Source organism: Ochotona princeps, chromosome 28 (genome assembly GCF_030435755.1).
Source record: "Ochotona princeps isolate mOchPri1 chromosome 28, mOchPri1.hap1, whole genome shotgun sequence".
Taxonomy (NCBI): domain Eukaryota; kingdom Metazoa; phylum Chordata; class Mammalia; order Lagomorpha; family Ochotonidae; genus Ochotona; species Ochotona princeps.
This window is the reverse complement of record NC_080859.1, coordinates 4472088-4499452: the sequence shown is the minus strand read 5'-3', so window position 1 is coordinate 4499452 and position 27365 is coordinate 4472088. Positions and strand designations below refer to the sequence as shown.

Here is a 27365-nt window from a genome sequence, read left to right as displayed (position 1 = left end):
GCATCTCTGCTGCAGGACCTCAGCTCTGCTGTGCTGCCCTAAGAGCCTCAGTTCGTTTAAGCTTTGTCGTAGTTTTTCATTGGTGATTTTAAGTTTGTAATCAGTACTTAACAGAGTCAATGTGGCTGCTGGATATTAATCTAAAACACAGTGGCCCCATCCTCCACTCTTTCCTTCCCCCTCCTTTCCATGTCTCTTCCTCTCTATTTGTTTTAGAAGAAAAAAAATGACATATTGTAGATTTACACAATAAAAGGCTTAGTGCTTCCCCAGCTTAGCAGATTATCAAGTAAAAAGCAAAAATACTGTTAGTGAACAGTAACTGGATTTTAAAAAGTGACCGCTTCACCCATGTACAGTAAACTACAAAGGAATTCCAGCTCAGTAAGTCTGTCATCCTGCACTAAGTCTCTTCCTGCCTATAGAAATGGCTGGATGACTTGGTTCTGATCGAGGGGCTCACATTTGCAGCGCTGCTGTCTCTCTGATACCCCCTGTTCTCCCAATCCGCATGCACTTACTGCAGGCCAGTGGCCACGCCGCCTGGCACCAGGGCACATCCTTTGGGTTGCCGTTTCGAGATGCTTTCTGCCAAAGGAAGCCTCTGCTCTTTGTGATTTCTAGTGAGTGTTTTTCCTGTGGTTTTTATTGATGCCTTTTCTGAGTCATTGAATAACTGAGTTATAGAGTCACAGCACCCTCTTAATTATTCCTCCCTTAACCTCCATGCTACCCACTCCTCCTGGTTTGGGCTTTATAGGTACTTTGGAATAGCTGTCTCATCCTACTAGCCAAATATCTGATTAAAGGTAAATTAAGCCTGCCTGGAATAATTTTACATGGAAACATCCCAGAAAATTGAGGTATGTAGTGCCAGGATACCACTAGCAAAGATACTTGCTATCAAATTGAGCTCTTAAAACAGAAGCTAGGATTACAGTATAGAATTGGGCAGAGAATATGATGCTTGTTCGGGAGAGAGGTGGTAAGGAAATACCTGTTAGATCTGGGCTTTCATTACTGTTGTTCCCAAGAAATAGAGGTTTTATCAACAAGCCATATGAAAGATTTATGTATGATGTGTTCTTTTTTAAAGAATGCTGACGTTAATTTGCTACTCTAAAATTAATGATAATATACCAGGAGATCATACCAAATTCACACACAAGATTAAAAGTGTATTGAACTGGACCCAGAAATGAATGGGAAATTCTCTAGATAATTCCGCTCATGACATCATGATATTCCACAATAAGAAGGAAAGCAAAAATCTGAGAAATTCATCCTAAACTCATTCAGACTTAAGAAACGTTTAAAAAAAGCCCACAAGATAGTCTGCAGATGTGGGGGGGAAGAGAAAGAAAAGTCAAATTTTAAAATGCAATCTGTCACGAAAGGTCTAGAGAATATTTAATTGCTAATGGGGAGTCCAGGGAAGATGTGTTGTTAAGGATCAAAAATAGTGGTGCTTGAAAATCAGCTCCTTCTGTCTAATTAGCAGTCAGTAACAATTTTGCAAAGAGGAAAGATAGCCCCAGGGAAAGGAATGAGAGGAAGCCAAGAAATTTTGTCTTTGCAAAGAAAATAAGAAACTTTATCACTGAGTTTTTTCCCCTAATACTTGGAGATAAGAGTGTTCAGGCGAAGGACCAGTGATGTCCTGTGATGCTTACGGGCCCCTCATGTTCTTGTGGATGGAAAGGAGGCCAGTTGATGATTGAATCGGCTTGTGTCTCTTTGCTAAGCAGAAGGTTGCGTGTCATTCTGTTCCCAGAGGAATTATGTTCCGGGCTACATGGCAGTCAGCATCCAACATAACTGTGAACCACGACGATTAAGTAAATGTACCTAAACCGTTGGGGGCAGGGTAACAAACCCAGGTGTTCCAAGGAAGCCAGGCGTCAGCTCGGATAACAGTGACCCAAGAATGCAAACTGCTCTGATTCCTACCATGCAAAATGCAAGTGGGAGCCACTAATTAATGAGCTAATTAATTACTCAATTAAATGTGAATGTCTCCAGAGTAAGTGCCAAGAAATTAGACGTAAGATTTCTTCATCTCCTGCCTATTGATGGAGTGTGTATGATGGAGCATGACATCACTGAACATTCAGGTCTACTTTACTGAGTAATGAGTTGGTGACTGTTACTAGAAATCATTCACAGAAAATGCATCATTTTGTGTTTTTTGTTGGGTTTATTTGCATGGGAAGGACACAGAGATGGGGAGATCGTGCTTGCTGAGTTACTCCTGCCTCGCCCACAGTGGGTAGGGCTGGGCTGGGCGAAGGCGGGAGCTGGATTCCCAGCCCAGGTCTCCCGGACCAGACGGCCAATGGTCCGAGCCATCACTGGTGCCCTCACAGGCTGCAGGAGCAGGAAGGCAATAGCCTCAGCGCAGCTGGGACTTGAACCTAGGCATTTAGGTTTGGAATCTGGGATTCTAAGGCTTATCTTCAACACTGGGCCAAATCCCTCCCACTCCACCATTGAGGTTTGAAGACACAAATACACAACTTGGAAATACAGTTCAGATTAAAAACACAAACAACTTTTCATAAACCTCTTTTCACCCAAGAAAGAACCCAAAATAACGCCAGAGGACATCTCTGTGGAAATCTGGCTAGCTCTGGAGTTGACCACTGGGCAGTGCACCTGCTTCTGGGGTCCCTGAGCATGCACACACACTGTGCACAAGTCTCAGAGGGCTGCCTTCGTCGTTAAGTCGTGTTTGTAAAGATGCCGTTTTATGCAAACAGTTCTCATAAGACTGTCATAAAAGCCGAGACCCCAAACGAGAGGTGCAATTATCATTATTGCTATTATTATAAGTAAACTATATGTGCAACTTTGTTGCTGTGTGCAAGAACAGGGGCAATTTAAATTGGCCATCTCTGTAAAACTTAAGCTTAACTAGTTTTCAGTATAAAGATGTTCCACATTTTAATAAGGGAAATATGATCACAAATCGAGTGTTGTGTGCAAAACATTTCCACTGCAACAGATACAATTTCGACTTGTTCCGTCTCATGTTAACGTCTCGGTAAAGGTGTTAACTGGTCTTCTCTTTGAGATCATTTATTGTGGCTTGCTTTGTTGCTGATGGTATATATGGCCCAATGTATGGAAGAGCTAAAATTCACGTTGTTTCCATTTGATTTGCAGGCACAGGTTGTAGGCGCTATTTGGAGGGTTTAAGAGAGCAGTGAGGAGCTGGCATTGTGGTTAGTGGATAAAGCTCCCAGTGGCAATGCCAGCATCACACATGGATGCTGGTTTATGTCCTAGCTGCTCTACTTCTGATGCAGTTAACAGCTAGTGATCTGCGAAAGGCGGCAAATGATGGCCCTGCCCACAAAGGAGACCAGGGGAAGCTCTCGGATCCTGGCCTCAGTGCAGCACAACCTTGGTTGTTGCTGTCATTTGGGGAGTGAGCCAGTGGAGGAAATACTTAGCTCTCTCTCTCAGCCCTGCCTTTCAGATAACTCATCTGTTCTCCTGTGACTGAGTATGTAAACTTTCTTCTGTCAGCATTTCAGAGCAGCACAAGCTAGGCTTGATGCTACACCTGACATATTTCTTCCTTGAAGTGAGAAATCCACAGGGCTGCTGGGCTGAGTGTGTTGTACCTGTTCACACGAAACTGTGTACATAGGAGTCTCTGTCTGCCTCTCATTGTATTTCTCGAGTTGACCCCTCACGGAGCTTCCCCGGGTCCTGTTTCAGTCAGAGGAGCAAAAGGGCACCTTCACAGCCTGCCCCAGAGTGCCAAGTGATAACGCCCAGCTCCAGCAGCATCCTGGCTTGGTGCTTTCGAACTTCGCAGGCTGGGGGTCACAGCCCTCGCCTCACTCTGCTGCACGGGGGGCCACTGGTATATTCAGTACACCCTCCGGCCAAGAACACTTCCGCAGAGCTGCCAACACATTGGGGCTGCCTGCTTGGGAATACACCACTTCTCCATCCTGCCCTTGCTGATTTTAATTCGGCCTCTCCTCTGAGTCCAAGATCCCATTTTATTTCCTGTATTTGCTCTGCAGTTGTCAATACTAATGTGTCTTCTCAATAAATACATAAAGGAGTAACTTTTACGTCTAACTTATAAAATGTGGTAGTGCTTTTTTTATCTGTGGAATGTTGACATGACCTAACCATCAACCCATGTCACAGATATGAAGTTGTGGAGTGCAGAGTAGCCCAGTGATCCCCATTACATTGACTTGACAGCAGAACAAACAGCCACTTATAAAACTTAATGAAAATGTTTATGTGAATCCTATTGAAATGAAGACTAAGTGAAGCTTTTAATAAGATCGCAAAAAGCTGAATATTTAATCGGATTCTAAAAGGTCAGAAAAGACCTGCGGCTGGCTTTTTTTTTTTTTGCTTCATTATGTCTTCCCTGTTTATTTTTCCTGTCCACTTTCTTTCTCTCCTCCTTTCCATTAAACTCTCTTCCCTTTCTCTCCTCCTTCCCACATTCCATTCCTTCTTTCTTTTCTTTCTTTTCTTCCTTTGGGAGTTTATCATAATCTATACCACATAATTATTAGAGATCATCATATCCCAATTCAGGCTGGTTTTGACAGGACCCAGTGGGGACTATTTAGATTCCTGATAAACGGTAAGCATGATTTCTGCCTGCGCTCAAGCTGGGCTAGTTTAACCAAAACTTGCCCCCAAACCACTGACTTCACAGAAAGTAATCTCTTGCCTGGAGAAACTTAGACTAGACCTCTACAGCAGAGTTGGAATGATGGAGTGACCAAGTCTGCCCGCAGGAGGGAAAGTTGCTGAGAAGAACAAATTAAGAGAAAGGTCAAATTACAGAGTTTCCACTTTTTTCTTCAGAGGATGGTTTAATGATCATTCATATTGCTAGAGGCAATAGTGGTGGGTGCCCCGGGACTTCAGAAACACCTTTTGATCCATTGTAGCATACTAGAGAACATGTTTCTAGATGGATAGTGTTTTAGGTTGTAGACATCACTCTTCTCTATGCTTGAGTGAAACATCTGTCAGGAGACACCAGGCACCATGGGTCTTCCAAATCGAGCATGACATCTATAGGAGCAAATAAAATAGTCCGGGCCAGAGCTGCCCCTGGGGTCTCACCACTGGACCAGGTGAGATAGGGGCAGTCTCACAGATAAACAGGTGCCAGTCAGCGCCTTGGGTGAGATGCTCCGAAACAGAAATGCAGCATCACGTTGAGTTATGGAATTCAGAGTAGATAAGGAGTTTGGCAGGTTGAATGATAGAGAGATGGGACCAAAGAATGTTCTCCAGTAGGTAGCTTCAAGGGCTCCCATGGAACTTCATGTGGTGCAGTGCTTACAAGCAGCCGTTTCCAACATCAGTGGTGAACGCCGACTGAACTAGTCATTGCTTCTTTCTGCATTCAAAACCATGTGCATTTTCTCTGTTGTCCAAGGTTATAATGGGAATTAAGTATACTTTCCTGAATGTTTTCTATTTCATATGATTTTGAATCAGGTATAATGGTGGTAAATCAAAGGTATGTCCCCTTAGTCATCCTAACTTTAGAAACCCTTGAAAGTGATTAAGAAGTGATCATCATTTGCATTTATTATACTTTGCATGTAACGAGCATTAACGATTAACTAATTTGCTTCTCATCGTATTCATCAAAGACGAAGTATTTAGAAACTAAAACATCGTTGTCAGAATTTTAATGAATTAAGATTAAATGAGATGTGCTAATTGGCAGTTGGTGCTGTGGCAAGGTTTCTAGAATGTGTAAGTGAAACCAATTCATCTCTCTCTCAGGGTTAATTTGATTAAACTCTAAGGATACACTGTATATTTTCCAAACTAGCCATATGTGTTTTCAGAACTGAAAACTGGTTTTGTTCTGTTGGTCTTTCATCTGGATCCTCAGTTTTATTAGAACTTACTTTAATCATTTGTAAGTAGTTGGCTCTAAGCAATTATTTCTTTGGTACACACACAGATGCCCGTGCATGATACGGAATGACATTTGAATTTTTTTAATTTGAAATGCTCCAAAACTTCCAGCGTCTAAACTTTGTAAATCAACAGTCGTCGTCCTGTTTTCCTTCTTCCTCAGACATCAATGAATGTGAAGCTGAGCCTTGCAGAAATGGTGGCATCTGCACAGACCTCGTGGCCAACTACTCCTGCGAGTGTCCGGGTGAATTCATGGGAAGGAATTGCCAATATAGTAAGTACTTCCACACACCTGTCATTGTATCCCTGTCCCCTCCACTTACTGAGGAATCCTGGCCAAAGTCAACTCCAGTTGCGTCCGGACTGTGCGACTGATGAGAAGGTTACAGCGTGTCTGGTGTCATTGGTGTCAATGCATGCTGTGGGGTCTTCAAGTGTCCTAGCCCAAGGTCTCCCGTGAAGCTGTTGCTTGCATTTGAGTATGTGTGTGACTTCCACTCACACCACCAGGTGAGCTATTTGGAGTCAACAGGACATAGGAGTCAGAGATCATGGGTCCCAGATCAAAGGTGGTGATGATGGAGGGTGCAGCTGATCTCACCTACCTGTCAGCAGGAACTTGTCGCTCTGTCTTCTTGGGAACCTGAGAATCAGTTCCCCTCTTTCGCTTTCCCTTCAACTATGATATTTAAAAAATAAATGGGGACTATTGTGACATACATGCATAGACATCTTTCCAGGTGGGATGGAACAATAGAGCAATGACTAACCTGAAGTGTTGGCGCAGAAGCATAAAGCTAGACCCTTTAAAAGTAAGCAAGATTGGGCCCGGCGGCGTGGCCTAGCGGCTGGGGTCCTCGCCTTGAGGGCCCCGGGATCCCATATGGGTGCCGGTTCTGGTCCCGGCGGCTCCACTTCCCATCCAGCTCCCTGCTTGTGGCCTGGGAATGCGGTTGGGGACGGCTCAATGCATTGGGACACTGCACCCTTGTGGGAGACCCGGAGGAGGTTCCGGGTTCCCGGCTTCGGATCGGCGCGTGTCGGCCCGTTGCGGCTCACTTGGGGAGTGAATCATCGGACGGAGGATCTTCCTCTCTGTCTCTCCTCCTCTGTGTATATCTGGCTGTAATAAAATGAATAAGTCTTTAAAAAAAAAAGTAAACAAGATTGAGCAAGCAGTTAACAGGACCTGAGTTGTTGGATGGAGCCCAAACGAGGCTGAAGCACCTGCTATTGAGAACACTAAGGATAGAACCCCATGATTGCTGGGCGCTGTGGAAACTGCTTCCTAGGCCTCAACTTCGATGCACGGGATACACTCTGAACATCACAGCATCATGCAAATTCAAAACACACATACACATGAGGATCTAGTTGTGGAAAGTAGGACACCTGTGGGACGTGGTCGGCCGAAGCTCTCGCAGAAGAGGGACCGAAGGAGAGCCAGGAGGAATGCAGGTGTTCTTGAGCCAGAATGCTTCCCTCTAAGAGTTCAGATGGCAATGAACACGTGCCACCATCCTCTCTCCCTCGCCATGCTCGTCTCTGTCTCAAACACATACACTCAGTCCCTCCCTTTTAGTTAAGTCATAGTACCAGTTGTATCCTTATGGGTCCCCTCTTCCTTTCTCTTTAGTCCTGGTCTTAAAATTGAGAATTTTGCTGTTACATTAATATATATATATATATATATATATATATATATATATATACATATATATATATATATATAATTTATTTAAATATATATGTATATGTATGTGTTATAGCCTCAAAACAGCATACTGATCACCCTAACCCTGCAACATTGCATTAAAATAGCCAGAGTCTGAATATCAGAAACAAATCTTGGGTGGGGAAAGGCACGTTTTAGGCTTTGAGTAATTGGCAAAGCTCAGTGACATGACTAGACGAAGAAAGCTTCAAGAAACATGTGTGTGGAAAGGAGCAAGTCGTAGAAGCCAAGAGAACACAGGCCCCTCCTGCCCCAAGCAGCAGAAAGGAGCTGCAGACGGGTCCTTGAGGCCACCTGCCCATGAAGCATTGCGCTTCCGCTTCACCAAGTGAGCTCCAAGTCAGGCTCAGCTCTCCCTGCCCAGCTGCATCCTGGGCTCAACATTTGCAGCATGCATTTGCATATCCTGTGAATTTGAAAGTGGCTTCCCAAGCAGACCTAAAAGTTGTGTTACTACAAGCACCTGCAAGATGTCTGCAAATGAACATCCTGTTAATGTGATCAAAACAAAACGAGTGCCAGTGTCTATTAGTCAAACATGCAGCAAAAACAGGTCTGGGAATCAACTCTTCCAGGAAACCCTGGAACTCTGGCAAAGCTTATCACAACGCCTGGGTTGGAGCTTTGACATGACACAAAGCCCAGAGGAAAGCTGACATAGTCAGGCCCACTCTGACCCTCAGGATCCGTGGCTGGAGATGCAACTCACAGGGGAATTCTTAGAGGTTAGGCCCTATGTTGTGAGGCGTCTGTTTGGGGATGAGTCATATTTTGGGGGTAGTTCAGGAAGAACTGATGTTTACATGTGTAGGCCTCCTGGGAGGGAACCTGGTGCACAGCCACAGGGGATGGAAGATTGGGCATTCAGTTGAGAGCTTGGGTTGAGGAGCCCAAGAGGGAACCGTTCAGGCCGCAGAGCAGGAAGCGGTGTCCTTGCACACTCTCCAACCCCATTTGCCTTCCCTTCCTGGTCGGGTCCATTTCCAGTGACCAGCAGCACATAGGGATGTTGTCACATGGGCAGCTGCCATTGCTAACAGGTCTGCAACACTTAAAAGCCATGATTTGGCTAATAATGTTTTTCTGCTGCACAGGTGGATTTGCTCATCTAGGTTCCAATCCCCTTTTTGCTTTTCCTTCATGATTTACTAGCCTTGAAATTTTAAGCTGGTCATCCAATAGGAGTGGACGACATTTTGGATATTACTGATGCAGCACAGTTTGAAAACCTTCAATATGTATATTCCTTTCAGTTAAAGAACTAAAAGCAAGATATTTAACTGAGATTTTGCTTTAATAAATATTCCAAAATGAACAGTTCTTTATGTCTTTAATATGCACTTTTATTTTATGAAGAATATATATCTAATTTTGTGTTATCTGATGCACAATTGGGGTCCAAATTATACAGATCAATCAGCCATGACCATTTCAAAGGCAACATCATATTTTAAATGCTAATAATGAATCTCTTCATACCTGGCAAGAAATTTACCCATAATTTCCCATTAATTATTTTCTAATTGTGTTTAAAGATACTTCAAATCAATAATACCTGTGATTAAAATATATTTCCAACTTTAATTTCTAGATATTAGTCATACAACTACTTATTTTAGCCGGCTCAATTATTTTTTAATTGTATGTTTCATTTATTATAGGAGGCTTGATGAAATTTTACCATTTTTACTTTAAATGTATTTTACTTTTGATGGATATGTGAGCATTCTTTGCTGTTATTGCTGAATTCGTCGTAGCATTACATCGCTTCTCGTAATGAAGATCGAAATTTGGATTCTCATGCTGCTTTTATTTAAAACATGTTTTTTGAAGAGTGGCTTACTTGATAGAGTTATGGAGAAAGGAGGCAGAAAACTTCCAGTCACAGGTCAGCTCTGCAGATGGCCGCAACAGCGTAGGCCAAAGCCAGGAACTTCACCCTCTGTGGGTACCAGAGACCCAGGCACTTGGGCCATCCCCTACTGCCCTCTAGCAGGGAGCTGGATTGGAGGTGGGGCAGCTGGGACATGCACAGGTACCAGTATGGGATGTAGCAAGCACCTTCAGCAGCTCTACAGGGGCCCCCATTCCTGTCCCCAAAACCCTCCTGTTACTTTTAAGTGGACGTCCCCTGAGTGGACAGCCGTTTTCATAAACATCTTGGGAAGGGAAAGGATGCTGACCTGCAAGGAGAGAGCTGTTCTCAAAAGATAAGATATGCTTTTCCACGTATGCTTCTCAGAACATGATGTTTAAACTAAAATGAATGCAATAGAAATGGATGGCACTTGAATGAACTAATCTGAACATAACTAGGACTGTTTTCACTTATGGGACCCACAACAACCATATCTATTTGCCTCTTGGGTGTTTAAATGTGACATGATTAAATTTCAGAAATGGCACTCAAATTCATTTTCATCACTGATACTACTTCTGGAAATTAAGATAGTTACCAAGGGACCTCTTATCCTGCAGCATCCCCACACTGTTAGCCAGAAAGAATGAAGACTTGGGTGGTTTCAGAGGGTTTGTTAAAAATAAGAAGGAGAATCTGCAGCTGAGGATAAAATGAGGTTGCCAAATGTTACAGTATCCAAGTTGTTTTTGTTTTAAAGATCACTTAGATACAGGCACAGCCCTTTAAGAATTCTGGGTTTGAAGTAATTAGGGCAAAAGGGGATAACATCCGAATACATAGTGAAAATTAACTCTTTCCAGCTCTTCCTTTTGGAGCTCAGCCAGAATTCTTTAAGCTTTCATTATGAACCGGCGTAGGATACTGCATACAGTGCGGATACAGTACATAGGTTTACATATATGTTCTGATGCCAGTGTGTGGCGCTGAGCGTATCTACCTAAGTGCAGGCTGTATGAGGGAGACTGGCTAAAACATTTTGTAGTGAAATAAACACTGTCATGAATGTTTTTACATGCTCGACATTTTAACTGTTGCCTTTGTAAGGGTTGAGTTTCAAATAGTTGCAAGCTTTTCAGTAGTGTTGATTTTAATTTTGGATTTTATCGTGTGATGAGCACTGTCCTAAATTTCCTTTAACGTTCACATGTTTTAATCCCCTCTGCTCCCAGTGTCGTGGGTGCAGTTTGTTTCTGATTACATCAAAAGGGAACTCAGAGCTGCTGAGTGGTTGAGTCATGAGTCACAGGCGTCGCCTCCGGACGCAAGTGAACCCTAAAGTAGAGTCTTAATCCCAGACGGCACAGCTGCAGAACCCGTAGTACTAACAAGGAGCCTGCCGTGGCAGGCTGTGTCAGGTGGTGTAACCCCAGAAAACCCTTGCACTGGGGGGAAGGGATGCTTGTTCGGATCTGTTGGCAGCTTTATGTCTTTGGCGCGTTAGTTGTGCCGTCTCCTCCTCAGGTTGTTCCTCCATAAATGGGATCGATAAAGCCATCAGAGTTCTATTTGTTGGTAAATTTTACACAAATAGGCACATGTATTTTGAGTTACTTGAAAAGTTAATAGAAGTGTACCCCACTTTTCATTTTGTGTATTTTTAAATTTCATTAGATGCTCAAGCAACCCTCCCCATCATCCAAAACTCATTGTGTATGTTTGAGAACAGTAGCAAACCCGTGAGCAATAGTGCCTTTCACGTCATAAACATAAGGGCATCAACTTAAGTTCAAACAAACATTCTCTATCCTACTGATATCAAATAGGAGAAAGGGGCTACTGTAGGTTTTTCATTTTAACTGTGATACTATATTTCTGAGCCCATGAAAACCTACTTTCCTCTCTTTATCTGTGCTTGTATGTTTCTGATTATTGTAAGCTGTCAGTATTACTTGATCAGTATTTTACTAAGTTGCAAACGGGAGCAGATAGTGGAATAGTGGGTAATTCCAGTATCTTTTCTTTTTTATCCTATAGAGATCATCAGAGTTGAGGTTTTTAAATATTTATTTAACATAAAGGCAAACTGGCCGAAAAGAAGGGAGAGAACAGGAAACGAGAAGGGAAAGGTAGGGAGACAGAGACAGAGAAAGCGAGCTTGTTATCTATGGCTCATTCCCTGAATGGCTGTCATAGCCAGGCCTGGGTCTCCCGTTTGGGTAGCGAGTTCCCAGCTACTCTCCACCACCTGCTGCCTTGTCAGGTGTGCGCTAAGGGAACTGGATCAGAAGCAGAGCAGCCAGGGCTTTCCCTGGTAGGGGATGCTAGCATTATGAGCAGTGGCTTAGCCCACTGTGCATGAACAAGACACCCAGGTGACAGCTTTATACTAGGTGGTGCAGCTACCGCTGAGACCCAAGTGCAGAAAAGAAAGAAGTCCCCATAGAAAACAGGATGTTTAGGTCAGAGGTATTTACAAAGAAGTGAAAACAAGAAATACCTAGGAGCTTAATAAGAAAAAAATGTGGGAAAAATATGGACTTCAATATTATAATTAGTCGGTTGAATCACGATCAAATAAACTTGCCACAAATTTGAGTCTTTTTCTTAGCATATGTATTTCCAAATTTTTAAGGGCTTATTAAAATGAATCCTTTTATTCACCAGTAGTAAGCAAAATGAATTTAGTGTCACTCTCCCAGGAAAAGCAAGGATTACTTGGTATCTAATTACAGGGCACCAGGAGTGCCACAAGGGAGGAAGAGAGAATTCTGAGGGGGCACCTGTTGTGCTCGCCTAGTTGAGGGAAGTGACCCCGGAGCTCAGAGCCACGGTGTAGTGGCTCCCTGAGCAAGAAGAAAGGAGGAGCTAAGAGCATCTCGGAAGAGCGGCACAGGATCCTGAAGGATACACAGGCCCCCCCTGTAAGATTAAATCTTAATGTCTCCCGGGGAGTTAAGATGGCTGTTTAGTCATCTTGTAGTGCCAACTTTAAGATGGGCATTTACCTTCAAGGCATATACAACATGGAGCCAACATGCTCTACTTTGAGGTTCTGAGCAGTTCGTGGCAAATGAGATTCCGTATGTTAAAACTCATCCTATAAACTGCTTTTGTGCAACCATAGTGGACTTTTTAAGCGGAAATTAGACTTTCTTTAAAGGCTGTAATAAGTGCAAGGGAAACAAGGATAGGAATTTAACTCTACTTCTAGTTTTATTCTGTTTTAGACACATGTGAATAATAAGATTTTTGTCTGAAAACACCGCTTAATGTAAGATATTTTACTCTACTTGAAACACATTAAAATGTCCATTGTCTAAAGCAGGGAGATAGTTTGCCTCAGACTGGCATCGTTTGTGCACATAAGGAAAAATGAATAAATCTGCTCAGTTTCATGTAAGTTTTATAGTATCAATACTCTAATATAAAATCTAAGACACATAGTATTTCAGATATATCCAGGAACATGTAAAAATATGAATGTAAATGACCACAGCCATATCTACTTAAATATGAATAATTATTTTAACTTTCTTACACTGCTTTAAAGATGTGACAGTAGTTTAAAAAAATTTTTAAAATAGAGCACTCAAGGTGAGAATGAGTAACACACTCTGTAGGATGAAATCTATGCCACGAGAAACGCAAAAAAAGTTGACTCAGTGGCAACTCGGTTTTGATTGCCTGACACTGAAGTAGCATCTACAGGCAGTTGCTTCTGGGAATGTTTTTCCAAATGTTTCCCGCTAGTTTTGAGCAGACTTCACCTACTGCAGCTGAACATGATGTTGGAATAAAGGAAAAGGAGAGAAATATCTCCAAAATGCTCACAAAGACCCCCTTAGCACTTGTTAAACACTTCTAAATATGGAATCAGATTCACCTTGCCGGGCAGTTTCATATTTGATTACAAATAATTGCTGAAAAGTCCAGTAAGGTCTTCCTGATGTACAGGTCATGTCGATATAGGTATTATGTGCTAAAATATATAAGTGCATGGGTTATAAAATAGTCGTGCATTTGTTCCCTAAACTAAAACTAAAAATCCCACTGTCATTTCCCTACTCAAAGACAAAAAAGAAGCTCTGGAAGATGAGAATAGCTTGGGAGCAGTGCAACTCAATTTAGTGCTCGTAAAATGTAGTGAATGATTGAAAATACTATATTTTTCTCAGATTGAAAATGTTAGTCTTTTCAATCGTCTCTGAGCATTTGCCTTTGTACAAAAGGAAGAGATTTCCTAGTGAATTATATTCAATATAAGAAATCAGAAGGAAAAAAAAAATACCTTTGGCCAAAGCTAGAAGTCGTTCTAGGACTGGAAATTTGAACATGCTTAACGTATGGTGTTGGGACAAGTGAACATCCTTCACACGTGGGCATGGCCCACTTTGGTTACTCAGGAAATCTTGGGGTTTACCGTAGTGTGTGGTTGTTTAAAGATGGAGCATCACAGACACGTGGCATGGTGACCCCTGCTATCATCACACTGCTGAGCAGGAAGGCAGAAGGCCGTAGATGGTTCCTGATCTTTCTTTCACCAAGCGTGCAAAGTTTCCCAAATGTTGGCATGATTTCCCAAACTGTTGAGAAACACTTTGGTGAAGTGTACTGGCATCCCCAACCACTGGAGGAAGTCACAGAGGTGTAGTGAAATGGACTGACAGCTACAGAGCTAAGTCCGCTCATAACAGCAAGAACTGCTTATGACGCCGCGCCGCTCCTGCACTCCACAGCCCACTTGGAAGTGGCAGCATGAGCAGCATGCTAGACAAGGAGCCAGCTGCAGCTGTTGAGTTTCCACCTTCAAGGCGATCTCCTCCACCTGACAGGGCGATGCAGGTTTCTCTCCTGCTTGGGCGCACTGAGGTGTAGATCCAGTTGGGACATTGTGATAAAGTGGTACAGCCAGTTTCTGGAATGCGGATTGAAGTTCAGAGAAGCATCCATTCAGGTTTAATCTGACAGGTTAGATGAAAACCGGTCATGGTAGGCTGGATGGCATTGCCGAGGGAGACAGTAAAGAGAAGAATGGGTGTGAATACTGCAGGTGCAAAGGGTGTCCCATTGGCAGAGGCGCAAAAGGTAAAATGAAATAACTCAGAAAATAGGAGATGGATAAAGACTGAGAAATAATAAGTACTTCTGGAATGGGAGCTGTCCAAGAAAATGGAGGCCTAAGGAAAGATTTTTCTAGATTCAGAGGCACAAACTGTTAATGGCTCTTCCACAACTGTGGTAGGTGGTATATGGCAAGAGCTCGCAGTTGAGCAGGTGCCAAGGTGAGGAGAAAAGGCCGGGGCTGCCCCTCCCAGGTGGTGGTGTGCTCCATTTGCAGCGTGTGTTAAACCCCAAAGGCCCATGGAGGGGACCAAGGACCTAAGACATTTTACAAAAGTTACCCTAATTGCTTTATCTGGTCAATAATACACCTTCTTTTTAGAGTTCTAAAGGGAATGGACACATAAAGTAGCCAACTTAAAAATAAATTGAACTTGAGGAATATGGTTCTATAAAAAGAAGTAGAGCTAGGGCGAAGTCTGTTAATCCAATACTAAAACTCAAGGAAAAACAGGGGCAGGGACAGAAAATAAACTCTACTGACAAGAAAAAATGGATAGAATTACAGTTATATAAGGAAGCCCATAAATACACAGAACTATTATCTAGCTACAAAATGCCAAGAAATTGAAACTGCAGTTTTTAGCTCTGAGAAGCCCAGAGTTATTTGTGGTAGTTGGTTCAAAATAAAATCCACTTTATATTTTCTGCTGTCCCAATGAGCAGACACACAGCGTTTTAAGTATCCATAAAATGACTGGTGTCCAAATACTGCCTCGTGTAGCCACGCAGCAGTAACTTAATAACGCCACTTCATTTTGCAGTAGAATTATTCTTGGATTCCACCCATGTTCATGGTTTTCAGTTTAACTCTCCTGCAAGGATTAATACAGGTTTTAAAGGTTTTTCAAAAACTTGATGGAAATGCGAGCTGTAAGAATAAATACATGGACAAAGCTACACCAGAAGTTAAATTCTTTTTGAACCACAATAAATTTCTAAGTCCACTCCTGCGTCAGCTCCGTGGAGCACTCGCACACCAGGGTGCCTGTCTGTCTGCTCTGTAACTGCAGTGGACGGTTTCAAACTCTGGGAACAGAATGCCCAGAGCAGTGGGGACAGAGCTGTCTGCATCCTTTAGAAGAAAGAAAAAATCATTTTCTTTGTATATGACTGCCTAAAATTTAGAATTTTTACAAATTGCAAATATATGTAAAACTAATCATAATATTAGTGGTGCCACTTGCTGTCCAATTGGAAGAAAAAGCAGATATTTTCAATTCAGATTTTTATCGCAAATATCTAGAAAACTTATTTGCATTTCTCCTGAATGTGAGTTTACAGTGTATACCTGCCACTACCTATATTTAATATATGAAGAGATAAGTCCATATGTTGGTTCATTGTGTATTTTAAAATTTTTGACCTGTTCCTTGCATTTCTTAGCTTTTTGTTTCATGCGTTACAAAGTGTCACTGTGCCCAGCATCTGTGGACTCAATCTGCTTGAATAAAGGCCCTGTACAGCAAAAGTCCACCTTTCACCAGGACCTTTTCAGTTGTTTCAAGAAATGAATTGTCTGTGGAGAAGTTTGTATTCATGCTAGTTATTTGGTTTTCCGTGGGCTTATCCACAGATGGATTTGGAATAATACAGCTGGGACACATGTTAACCAGCAGGTTCCTACTGCCCCAGATCAGCTGGTATATAGATGAATAGCAGGTGCCCACTGCCCCGAATCAGCTCCCCGCACATAAAGTGATGCTGAGCACTCAGTCCGCCCAAGGCCGGAGTTGTTCACCTGTTAGCGTGGTGATGGTTTAGGTTGATGTGCACATCAGTTTCAAAGCATCAGGTGACTCCCTAAACATGTAACTAGCACTACTGCTGAATTAGTTCTTTTAATTATCGGAATTCTCTCATCCCTAGAGTTACTCTCAGCCGTGACTTCAGCCCAAGCCCATAGGATTCCCTCAGTGACTTGCCCTTCTTTCCCCCAAGACAGTTACGTTTGCAAAAACCCCTGGGCATTACAACTGGAATAAAACAAGAGGAAACAAGTATTTATCCAACCCTGTGTGGTTTTTGGACCATATCTGTAGCATGTCAAAATACATTAAAACCTGGCCCTTAATACTGAGACCTTTGGGATATCACTCCGAAGAGACCCATTCTGCCTGCCTAGGTGAAGAGGTGACTGTTAAGAATCTGTATTGATGAGAAAACATTGAATCCCCGTGTTCCACCTGTGCTGCTCCAGATCCTTTTACTCTGCTTGCTTGTCTGTTGGAATGGCACTGCCGAATGTCATGCTACTTCTCAGTTACAATAGTACTCACCAGAGGTGGCCTTCTTAATGAACAACAAATAGTGAAGTAGATGTGCTTAAAAAATGTGCTTGAAAAGATTTCCTGGAACTCACAGGCAGCAGCCCGTGTCTAACTGTGCCCGAGAAGAAAGCCTATACATCCAGTCTTAACTCCTCTCTCTAGCATTGGAAATGACTTGCTTTTTATACATATTTAACCTTTCGATTAGTCAGATTTTGTAGGAGAAACTTTGGTGAATTCATTCATTATGCAAAACATTGCACAAAGCTCCCGCAAAGCTATTGAGTGGTCTTGTGCTGTTTGCTATAAACCCAGAAATTCCAGTTGTTTAAAAAAGAGTGATTCCTAGAGGCTCACGGGGCATGGGACAAAGGGTGGCCGGGAAAGATTGATCGGTGGCTGAGAAGATACCATTAGACAGGGATAAGAAGGTCTGGTGCTCTGTTGCTCAGCAGTATGAAGAGAGGTAATAAAGTATATTTCTGTATCAGAACGAAATCAGAGGTTGGCATTATGATGTAGTTCGTTAAGCTAGCAGCTGTGACTTCAACATCCCATCTGCTGGTTCAAGTCCCACTTGTTCCACTTCCAATCCAAGTCTTTGCTAATGTGCTTGGGAAGGCAGCATGCCGCCCCTGACTTGGGCCCCTACCAACCACATGATAGACTTGGACAAACTTCCTGGCTCCCAGCTTTGGCCCGGCCCAGGCCACCTCTGGCTGTTGTTGCCATGGGGGAGTGAGCCAGCAGAGGAAGATCTCTGTCTATGTAACTCTGCATTTCAAATAAATAAAACTTTTTTTTTCTAAAAAGAGAAAGACTAGAATATAGGAATTTGAATTTTTTTTTTTACTTTAAAGCAGTGCTAAATATTCAAGGAAATAGCAGTGTTTACCTTTATATATACATCACACAATGTATTGAAACCTATGGAACCCCTAAAATAGGTGGAATTGCATGTGCTAAAATGATCTTTAAAAATTGGGGTTTTTTGTTTGTTTTAGTTTGTTTGAGCAGCCAGTCAAAACATGAGCTTCCACGTATACACACACCCACATACAACTTCTCTAGCTAGGAAAAGGTGTTTGATACTAAGAGTCACTCAAAACAAATGAAATGCCATCGGTTTAGTTGTGAAGCAGAGAGACAGCAAGCAAAAGACTGGGGATAAAAAAAGAGCAGGTACCGTTGGCAGGCTCACTGCCCAGATACGCGGAGTGCTCGGGGCTGAGCCAGGCTGAGGCTGGGAACCAGGAACTCCGTCCAGATGCTCGGTGTGGCTGAGGTGGCCCAGCTCCTGGACTCATCACTACCCTCGCGGGATGCACATTAGCTGGACGCTGGAACTGGTGGCTTAGCTGGAACTCCAGCTGACGCATCCTAACTGATTCTAAACCTGCATGTTACATGCTGTACCTCAGAGTGAAAACAAAACACAGCAGCAACAACAACAAGCGTGGCGTGATTAGCCTGCAGATGTTGCAAAGGAATGCATAAAATTCCACTCAATAGAATTTGTCAGTTTAATCTAATAGGGAGAAAAATTGCTCTCTGACACCCCATTAGCCTGCAGATAATTTCTGCCAAGTGTCTCTACGTCATTTCCCAAGGGGAATCTCATCTGTGAGTCTCCATTTGGAAAACCGATGGCATTTCATTTGTTTTGAGTGACTCTTAGTATCAAACACCTTTTCCTAGCTAGAGAAGTTGTATGTGGGTGTGTATACGTGGAAGCTCATGTTTTGACTGGCTGCTCAAAACAGAATCAAATTAGCTCATGCAACATACCACCCAAGTCTTCTCACATGGCCTTGACCCTTTGTGGTGGCCTCATTCTTTCTGGAACATGTCTTGGTGTCATGTTTGCTTGGCCAAATGCCTTTTCGGGACTGAAGTTTCTTGTAAAGAGACATGATCCCTTTGGTGTGTTTAATGTCCTTGTCTCTGTAACATCTGTCAGATATTTACAAGGGGAAATTGACAGTCGACATACTCGGGCAGTTAGGCAGCTAAGATCTGAGTTTGCTGGGAATTTGAGATAGCAAGTGGCCTTCCTCTGTTTTAATTGATGTAACAAAAGAAAATGGGCCATCACAATTTACATGCAATGGACAGACAACTGGACACATTGAACTGAAGTTAAAACTGAACTTGAACAGAGGGAAAAAATGAAAAAAGCATTATATTATTGGCGTATGCCTTTAAACAGCATATAACTAAAACAGGGATGCTGTTTTACATTCTCGTCACAGTTCCCCAACTCCCCAGAATATCACAGCACACACAGTTTTTTTAAATTTCAGAAGCTGGCTAGCCAAGTAAATTGTCTATAAGGCTGCTTGCATTACCAGCTCAAGCAATTTTCCTTTTTATTAATATTTCACCTCAAGCCTAACAAAGAGATAGAAGCTTAAACATATAAGAATTACATTTAACAATAATTCCTGTTATTAATTAGCCATGTTTATGGGAAATGCAAAGTGAAACATAACTTTTTATAATGCCTGCAAGGTGTGCAGAATAAATATTATCAATTCATTTCATTCACATTTGCCTTTTGTTCTGTTGAGACAGATAATGAACCTTGGAACTATATAGCCAAGAGAAACACACTAGGAAGATGTAAGTTTATGTGCAAGTGAATATTGAGTTGCTGCTCTGTGCTCAATCTGTGGACTGTTGCATGCTTAAAAGGCTGTGGAGAACCAGATTGCAACCAGTGTCAATACAATGCAGGGTTAGGACACAAGGCACCGGATGGAGTAACAGGGAAAAATGCTGAAAGTTGCCTTGGAATTTGAGCCATTTTATACTGCTCAATTTATGGTATGATACTTCTTGAAATGGTAACCTCACATTTGAGGATGTTGACACCTCTGCTTGCGCAGTCTACCTGAAGATTGTTACATAAAGAAGGCACTCTGTGGCACAACGGGCCTTCTAGTCAGAGGTGGTGTGGACATGCTTCTTACCCTGAAGAGACACACGAAACAGCAAGAGAGAGGAACAATAAAGCTATAGAAGGCGTCGAGTCGGGAAGCCCGTGCTGGTCTCTTCAAGATGCAGGGCAAGGAGGCAGGGAAGAGAACTTTGTTCTGGAAGAACTTAGATCCTAATGAGGGGGAAAGGCTGTATGTATCCACACGCGCCTGCAGTGCTGTGTGGGGCACCAGCAGGCTAAGCCTCTGTTTGGACACCAGAACAGACAGGATGACTTCTGCAAGGGGAAGGAGTGTGAGAGGGATGAGAGCCCACAGCGTTTCATGCGTGGCTGTGAACTGCTCGGGCGGAAGGGAGTTTCAGGCAACCGGGAGGAATCTTTATAGTATATTCGTAATCAGGAGAGTGAAATTGTAGGATTTTCTGAGAACTTTTTTTTCCTTTTGATTTGTTTCTGGGTTGTATGGATGAGATCGGGCGGGGAGAGGGACTGGTGGAGAAACAGGAGGCAGTAGTACAGGCATTACGGTTCTAAGCTGTGGCTGTACCAGGAGGATGAAAAGGGAGAAACACTTCGGCAGCAGGTTTCATGACGATAGCGTTAGTTTGTAGCTTGACTTCAAAATACTGTGTTGCTCTGTAGTTTTTGAGACAGAAACTTCTGGATCGCTTATCAGCGCCTATTTGTTTTTTTGTTTTGTTTTACTTTTGCCAGCCAGTAAGACAGTAAGGGAACAAGCACATTACAGAGAGCAGACCCAGACTCTCAGGTGAGGACTTGTCCAGCAAGGACGCACTGGAGTGCACAGCATGGAACAGCGCCCCCCTTCAGTAAGCTTTACGTACACAGATGACATCCATAAGACTATCAGAATGTGGATTCTGCATTTTTAAAACAGCTTCAGTGACCTGTGAGGCCCTGGCAGCTCCCCTCCCCATGGTCTCTGTAGAAATAATGAAAGAACCCCCTGGGAATCTTTGCACCGAAATCACAGGCTTTGTGGAAATAAGCTGCCCAGTACCAACTTTATTCCGATACTGATGTCTTATGTTATTTTTAATCTAGTGTTTAGTATATTTTATCTGCAGCAGCTGTCAGGATAGTCAGACCTGTTCATGAAGGATTATACATCTCTTCATTATAAAGAGCTGCATGGATGGCATCTCTCTCTTTCTCTCTGCCTCTCTTTCTTTCTGCCTCTCTTTCTTTCTCTCTCCCTCTCTATGCCTCTCTCCATCCCTCCCACTCTCCCTATCTCTCTCCCTTTTTCTCTCCCTCACTTTACTTCGCTCCAGAGCCCCAATCTCTGGGCATTATATTGAGAAGTGTTGTAATGGAAGATCTTCCTTGCATCACATTCCCAACCAGTGGTCAGCCAGGCCCTGAGAGCTGCGGTTGATCGTTTCAGAAGAGTGACCTCTGGGCTCTTAAGAGATCTTGGGTGTATATTTGTCATACCATTGGCATCTGGATCAACATGAAAGGCCCAGGTCAACCAAGAAGTCATGTTGCAATCTCTACTAAATGTTTTCAGCCTGTGATTTTAACAACCCCTGGGCAAAGGTGCACATCTCTTAAAAGCATTCCTATTTTTGTTTGTCTGTTTCTGGAAACGCCTTTTGATTTTGCCTTCCTTCTATGGTACTTCCTGAGAATCCGTCTCTGTACCCGGTTTTCATGTATCTTAAACATCAGGTCATGAAAATAAGCTGGCTGGGTGCCAAGGGGCATGCCATGCTTGCTTCCCTGACGCTATCCTTAACACCCATGGAAGTCTGCAGGAAGTGAACACTGGCACTCCTCTTGCAAACGTGCCATGTTTGGTTGAAAATAGGTCAAGATGACACACAGAAGGATGTGCCAGGGGTAGGGGAACTACAGGCTGTCCACTTGGTGTGTGTGGGGTTGGGGTGGATGGTTTGGTACTGATTCTTGATTATGACATGAGGTGTCTGTGATATCACAGTGAGCAGCACCTACACCCTCGCTTGAGTTTGTTCCGAAGACAAGATTGTGCAGATACTCAGCTGCTAGAGGGGGACGGCTCGACTATAAAGATGCATTTCCAAGATCCTACCTGGCTTATAAAAGTATGATCATGAGAAAAAAAAATTTTTAAATAAGAGATCCCCATTTTTTGCCACAATGACAAAAGTACCTGCCAGACACAGGCATCTTTTAAAAGATTATTTAATTAGTCATTTTATTTCCAGAGAGTCTGGCAGTATTTGCTATGGGGAATCATTTTATTTTCATTCATTACAAGAAGCCATGGTTTATATTTCCCCCAGGCAGGGAGTTTTATCTGACAATTTGAATGCTTCTGTGACAGAAATATCTGATAATGAATGAGTATTAAAGAAACGCCAAGTGACATAGTTTGAATGGTTTTCAGCGACTGTGCATGATTAATAATTGTGCTAATGTGCGTGTTGGTAGTTGTGCTTGAAGGACATTTTACATGAGAAATGTGAGCAGCTGCTGTGCTCTTCCCACCCCTTTAACAAAAAACAAATGCTCGTCCAACTTGTCTGAACTGCAGGCTCATGGCGAAGGCTTGGGTCTCTAGGCAGTCACCGTGTAGATGAATCTATCCTGTACGTGAATGTTTATTCTTCAGCTTTGTTTCCTACTCCCATGTCAGAGCTAACAGGTCCTTCCTAGGCTGTGGGTTCCCATATTCCTGACAGTGCCTTCAGCACGTGTTTTCTCCAGCCTACAGAACAAGCACGTAGGTTGAGCTCTATTCTCCCTGTGGTGTAGGCTTCCTCCCATCCCCCCGCAGCGCTCAGCCTTGGCTCACAGTGGCTCTCAGCCTGGAGCTTTACAAGACACAGTTATCTGACTCCAACCTAGAGATACTGTTGTTTAACTGGCAAATATATTGGGTTAGCATTGGCATTTTTTTCACCCTACCGTACAGAAAAATTCAGAAACTGGATTAATAAAGAACTGCTGGAAGATTGAAGCAGATTTCACTAAGGCCATATGGCTGGTAAGTGGTGGGTGGTGTAAGAATTCAGACCCAGGAAGTGGCATTGTGATTCAGCAGGCAAAGCCGCCTTCTGCAATACCACCATCCCGTGTTTGAGTGCTGGCTGCTCTGCTTGCCATCCAGCTCCCAGCTGGAGGATGGGGGTCAGCAGATGATGGCCCAAGTGCTGGGGCTCCTGCTGGCTCTAATGAGCTCTGTTCAGGGTGGGGACCCTTAGGTCTGCATTTGCCTCCATACCATTTTTTACATAAATTTATTTTATTTTTGATGGTTTTTACGTTGTTGAGAAGGACATATGCCTGTGTGAAGCACTAGTTAGGGTGGGGAAAGTTGAGTTATGGGGAAAAGTAGATGAGACAGACAAATGCTTCCATTAGTTTTTCTGGGGAAAGAAGGGAGGGAAGAAGAGTCTAATCGTATCAGTACCCGGTATGGGGCACAGCCCCTCGATGTCATCCTGGGCTCCCCAGTGTGGAGCAGGCTCCGAGGTTGCTGCTCAAGTGGTTCCAAGAGCTCTGAGATGCTGTTGATTTCATTGCTCCAAGGTTGAGGAATTCCTCCCAAGGTCCATTGGCTGACATGGTCCACCTCAGAGTCTCTCTTGCTGTCAAAGCTTGGCCAGAGAGTTATGCATCCTCTGCCACGGCATTAGGTGTCCTCTGCAGGCCTCAGTGAGCTGTCATGTCCCCCATGTGTATCTGGACATGCCATCCACTGCACAGGTTTCAGCAATTAAGGAAGCCCAGTTCTGACACATGCACTTCATGGTCAGACCAGATCCTGTGATTTTTTTTCCTCCATGGTTGGAGTTTTGAGTGCAGTGCTCAGTTGGGGGGGAATCCCCCAAGAAACCTCACCTAGGTGACCCAAGACGTGACTCCTGGGTGTGCCTGCCCTCAGACCCAGGTCTCTTGTGTACCACCTAGTGTCATGGCCCACCCTCGCCCCAACACTCACTGGCACGTGCTGTGGTCTAGACCTGCTGGACAGGCCATCCACCTGTACCTTACTTATGTACCAGTGGGCTATGATCAATGTTGGCTAGCCCAGCCCAGGTCTCTCACATGGGCATATGTCCTGGTCTGACCCAGTCATGTCCCCTGTCTTCCCCACCTCCAAACCAGCCAATCTTAACCCCGTGGTTTACCTGTCCTGTAAATGCAGTATCCCAGTACCTGGAAGTCATCTGGAAGTCATTCTTCGTCTTTCTCTGTGTCCTCTGTGTACTTTCTCTGTGGTCCTCCAGCCCACACGTGCACAAACTCCTCTCCTGGGATAATTCACAGCCATCACATCTGCCACCCGGTCCACAGCAGGCCCCAGACCTGGTCTCCCAGCATTCTGTCTCCACACCCATAACACAGATTACAGTGGAGCTGGTGTAATAGAAAACTGTCCGACATTGATAAGGTGCCCTGCACACATCACAGATGACCACTGTGCTGTAAGGAGTTGTCACGTTAGTGATGGCCCACATTCGCATGTTGTATCATCTGGTGAAGCAACATAGTGTTAGATCCATAAGCAGGAAACAGAGTGTTCCTATCTCCTTTCTGTCGTTGCAATTTTGATTTAGCTGAATTGTATTGATAGCGAGTATGTATTATCAGAAAACCCTGTCTGAGTAATCGATAGCTTGCACAGGTAGTCCTTTTTTTGTTTTTCTGTAGTTAAACAGGATTTTGGTGATTAATGAAACATTTTCAACTAAGGATATATTTTTCTTACTAATGTAAGGTTAAATTGGCCTCCCTGGTTCAGTGTTTTTATTTATTTACTTTTAAAACGAGTGACTCCACTATGTCCTTTAGTTAGAAAATCATGTTTTAGTATTTTCTGAAACATTTGTCAAGAAAAAAAAAAACATGATTGCTAAGAAAAGTTAATCACTTAGTTTATAGGATTTTTAAGAAATCAATTATGCTGTCTTCATTTTGGGATCAAGGACCATATGTTATTTGATGTTTGTGATTTTATCTGCTTCCTGGTAAATCCTGTGAAAAGACACACCTGGGGTGGGAGGTGGGCGATGGTGAGCTATCCAATATCCGTAACAAATGTTGCTAGAGAACCTGGTCTTTTATTCTAATTCCAAAGAGAGAGAGAAATGTGAAACTGCTTTCCTCCCAAAGTCCCAGAAGTATTTAGGCATCATTTATTGCTGCATCATTCATTTTTAGATGTATCTTTGTAAGAAGTATATTTATTTGCTTCATGGTTACACTGAACTGCACAGGAATAATGCATTCTGTTGCAATATTCCTGAAAATAGCAGGTTATCCCATTGTGAATAGTTTGTTGAACATAACTGATGTTTCAGACTTACTTTAGCTGTAGGAGATTTGAAGTTTAGGTTTAAGACTCTTAAATACCTTTACTTGTTTAAAATGTATTATGTGTATCAGCAGGTAGTCCTGATCCAAATTCTAGAGGTTTTCCTTCTTGGCTGTGCATACAGTCCCACAAGAAGTAAATATTGAGCCGTGATGCCCCATAACTCAGGGTTTTCTTTAAATTTAGATAGCAACTAACTCTCAGAAGAAGCAAAAGTAAAATTTCCCATTTCTCTGGACAGGTCCATGTTTATCACATTGTACGCCAGATCTGATAGGAACCTTTATGGAATGAGTACTGTCTAAGAGGCTGTAAGTTTGTAATAAAATTGTTACTCTCTTAAATCCTCCAAGAATTGTCGTCTTGTAGATTTGGTAAAGCATTCTCTACTTGAGTGGTTTATTCTTCTTTAGAATGTTGTGCTGCTTAACTAACCTCTTGCAAGACCAGCAAAGCCACTCTAACTATAACATGGAAATCTTTGTTTGGGGCTTCTGTGTTTAGGGATGTTTGGTTAATCAGTGTATATTATGAAGATTGTGTCTGTGTCCCAACCATGGACTGGAGATACCACCAAAATATAGAACTTGGGATCAAGAAAGACAGCAGAGCTTAGGTGGTGGTGATTACAGGGCTTACTTAAAATTCATTTGCAAGAAGTTTCGTTTCCTGTCCCAGCCCCAAGTACTTCTCAGATCACACCACTCTCAGGTACAAACTATCCGTCTTCTACATGGCAAACACTGCCTTCGGTTTTTGTGTTTTTGTGCGTGAACACATACTGTGAGTGTGTCTAAGATTGCAATGAGCCAGTCACCCAGTGTGCATTCTTAGGCTCCATTCACTGTGGTCGCTGCCGTTCCTTCCACAGCTTCCCAGCAGGTTCTCCTTGGAGAGAGCTCATTTGGGGGCCATTTTCCACCTGTAGACTCTGGGCTGTTTCATCTGCTGGGTTTCCCATGACCTTGGGAGCTCTCATAGTCCATACTTGTCCTGGGATAAAATCCAGCATGAAAAGTATTATCATCCAGAGGAAAAGGAAGAACCACGTGGTGACTGGATTTTGGATTCTGATTTGTCTCCCAAAGAAAAATGAGTGTCTGACACATCAGCACTGTTGCCTTAGAACAGAATGCCAGAGGCGGTGTCATGCAGCACTGGCCAAAAAACCCTAGAAGACAGAAATGGCCAGGAAGCGGGGCCACATGTCTTCTGCATAGGGCCATTTGAACGTTGACATCATTCAGCTTGTGTTTCTTGAAGCAGCAGAAGCTCTTCCTGGGTTTGACTGTGGCAGGATTCTCCCAGCTCCTTCCTGTGCGGATGCATGTTTTGTTGACAGGCAGGGGTAGGTTTTTAAAGAGCTACTTTTTGAAGAAGCCCAGGGCTTCCGAGCAGGCAGAAAGCCATGCCGCTGTCTTTGTGTTGGTAAGAGATGAGCTGTGTTGTGTAAGTGGTGGAATCCTGAAACAAATTGTCAAAGACGTGCCTCGATGCAAAAGAGAATAACTTGTGTTTCTGTTTTGACAGCATGCTTCTTAGGCGAACTGTAATACTCTCTTGCTGTCCTAAAGCAACACTCCTTGTTATGGAAGGATGATAATCTCATTAAAGCTTATTGAATTCTGTGAATTAAGTCAACAAGAATTCTGGCCTTTAGGACCAGAATTCGTGGGCTGTACTGCGGAAACAGTACTGTCTGCCTGCACCAGTGTGTTCACAAATCAGCTTGGGGAAGTGTTAATGGACAGTTTTCTATGAGCCTGACACTTACTCATGGCTTCAGCTTTTCTGTAATTCAAAACAATTAGTTTAAACTGATAATATATCATAATTGGCTTCAGATAACAGTGTGAAGCAAAGCACAAATACATTTTCTCAAAGTAGTAGATGGTTGATAATTTAATTTGTAGCCTTATGAATGCTGTATTCATTCCAAATATTATGTTTTCCCTCCAAGACTTGATGCTTGTATGTTTTCAGGTATACCAGGAAAGCACTTCTGATTTTAACTCCCATTCAGTATGTTCAATTCTTAGAATGATAGCATCTTTACATTCAGAAGATTAGTTGTTTCAAACAAGGGACATTAGCAGTTTCACAAAGCTATGGTTGGTTTTAATGTAGCCTGCAATGTCAATAGCCTTAGAAACAGCAATACTGCAAAATGCATGATT

At 43.0% G+C, this 27365-nt stretch overlaps 1 protein-coding gene across 2 annotated transcripts in view; it reads left to right on the top strand.

Annotated features, from left to right (window-relative positions):
* The window catches only part of EDIL3 (EGF like repeats and discoidin domains 3), a 287743-nt gene that overhangs the window by 153132 nt on the left and 107246 nt on the right, over positions 1-27365 (top strand). For both annotated transcript variants that reach the window (XM_004586218.2, XM_058656184.1), the window contains one exon: positions 6092-6205. In XM_004586218.2, coding sequence (XP_004586275.2) covers positions 6092-6205 — 114 coding nt within the window. The remainder of the gene's footprint in view (positions 1-6091; positions 6206-27365) is intronic.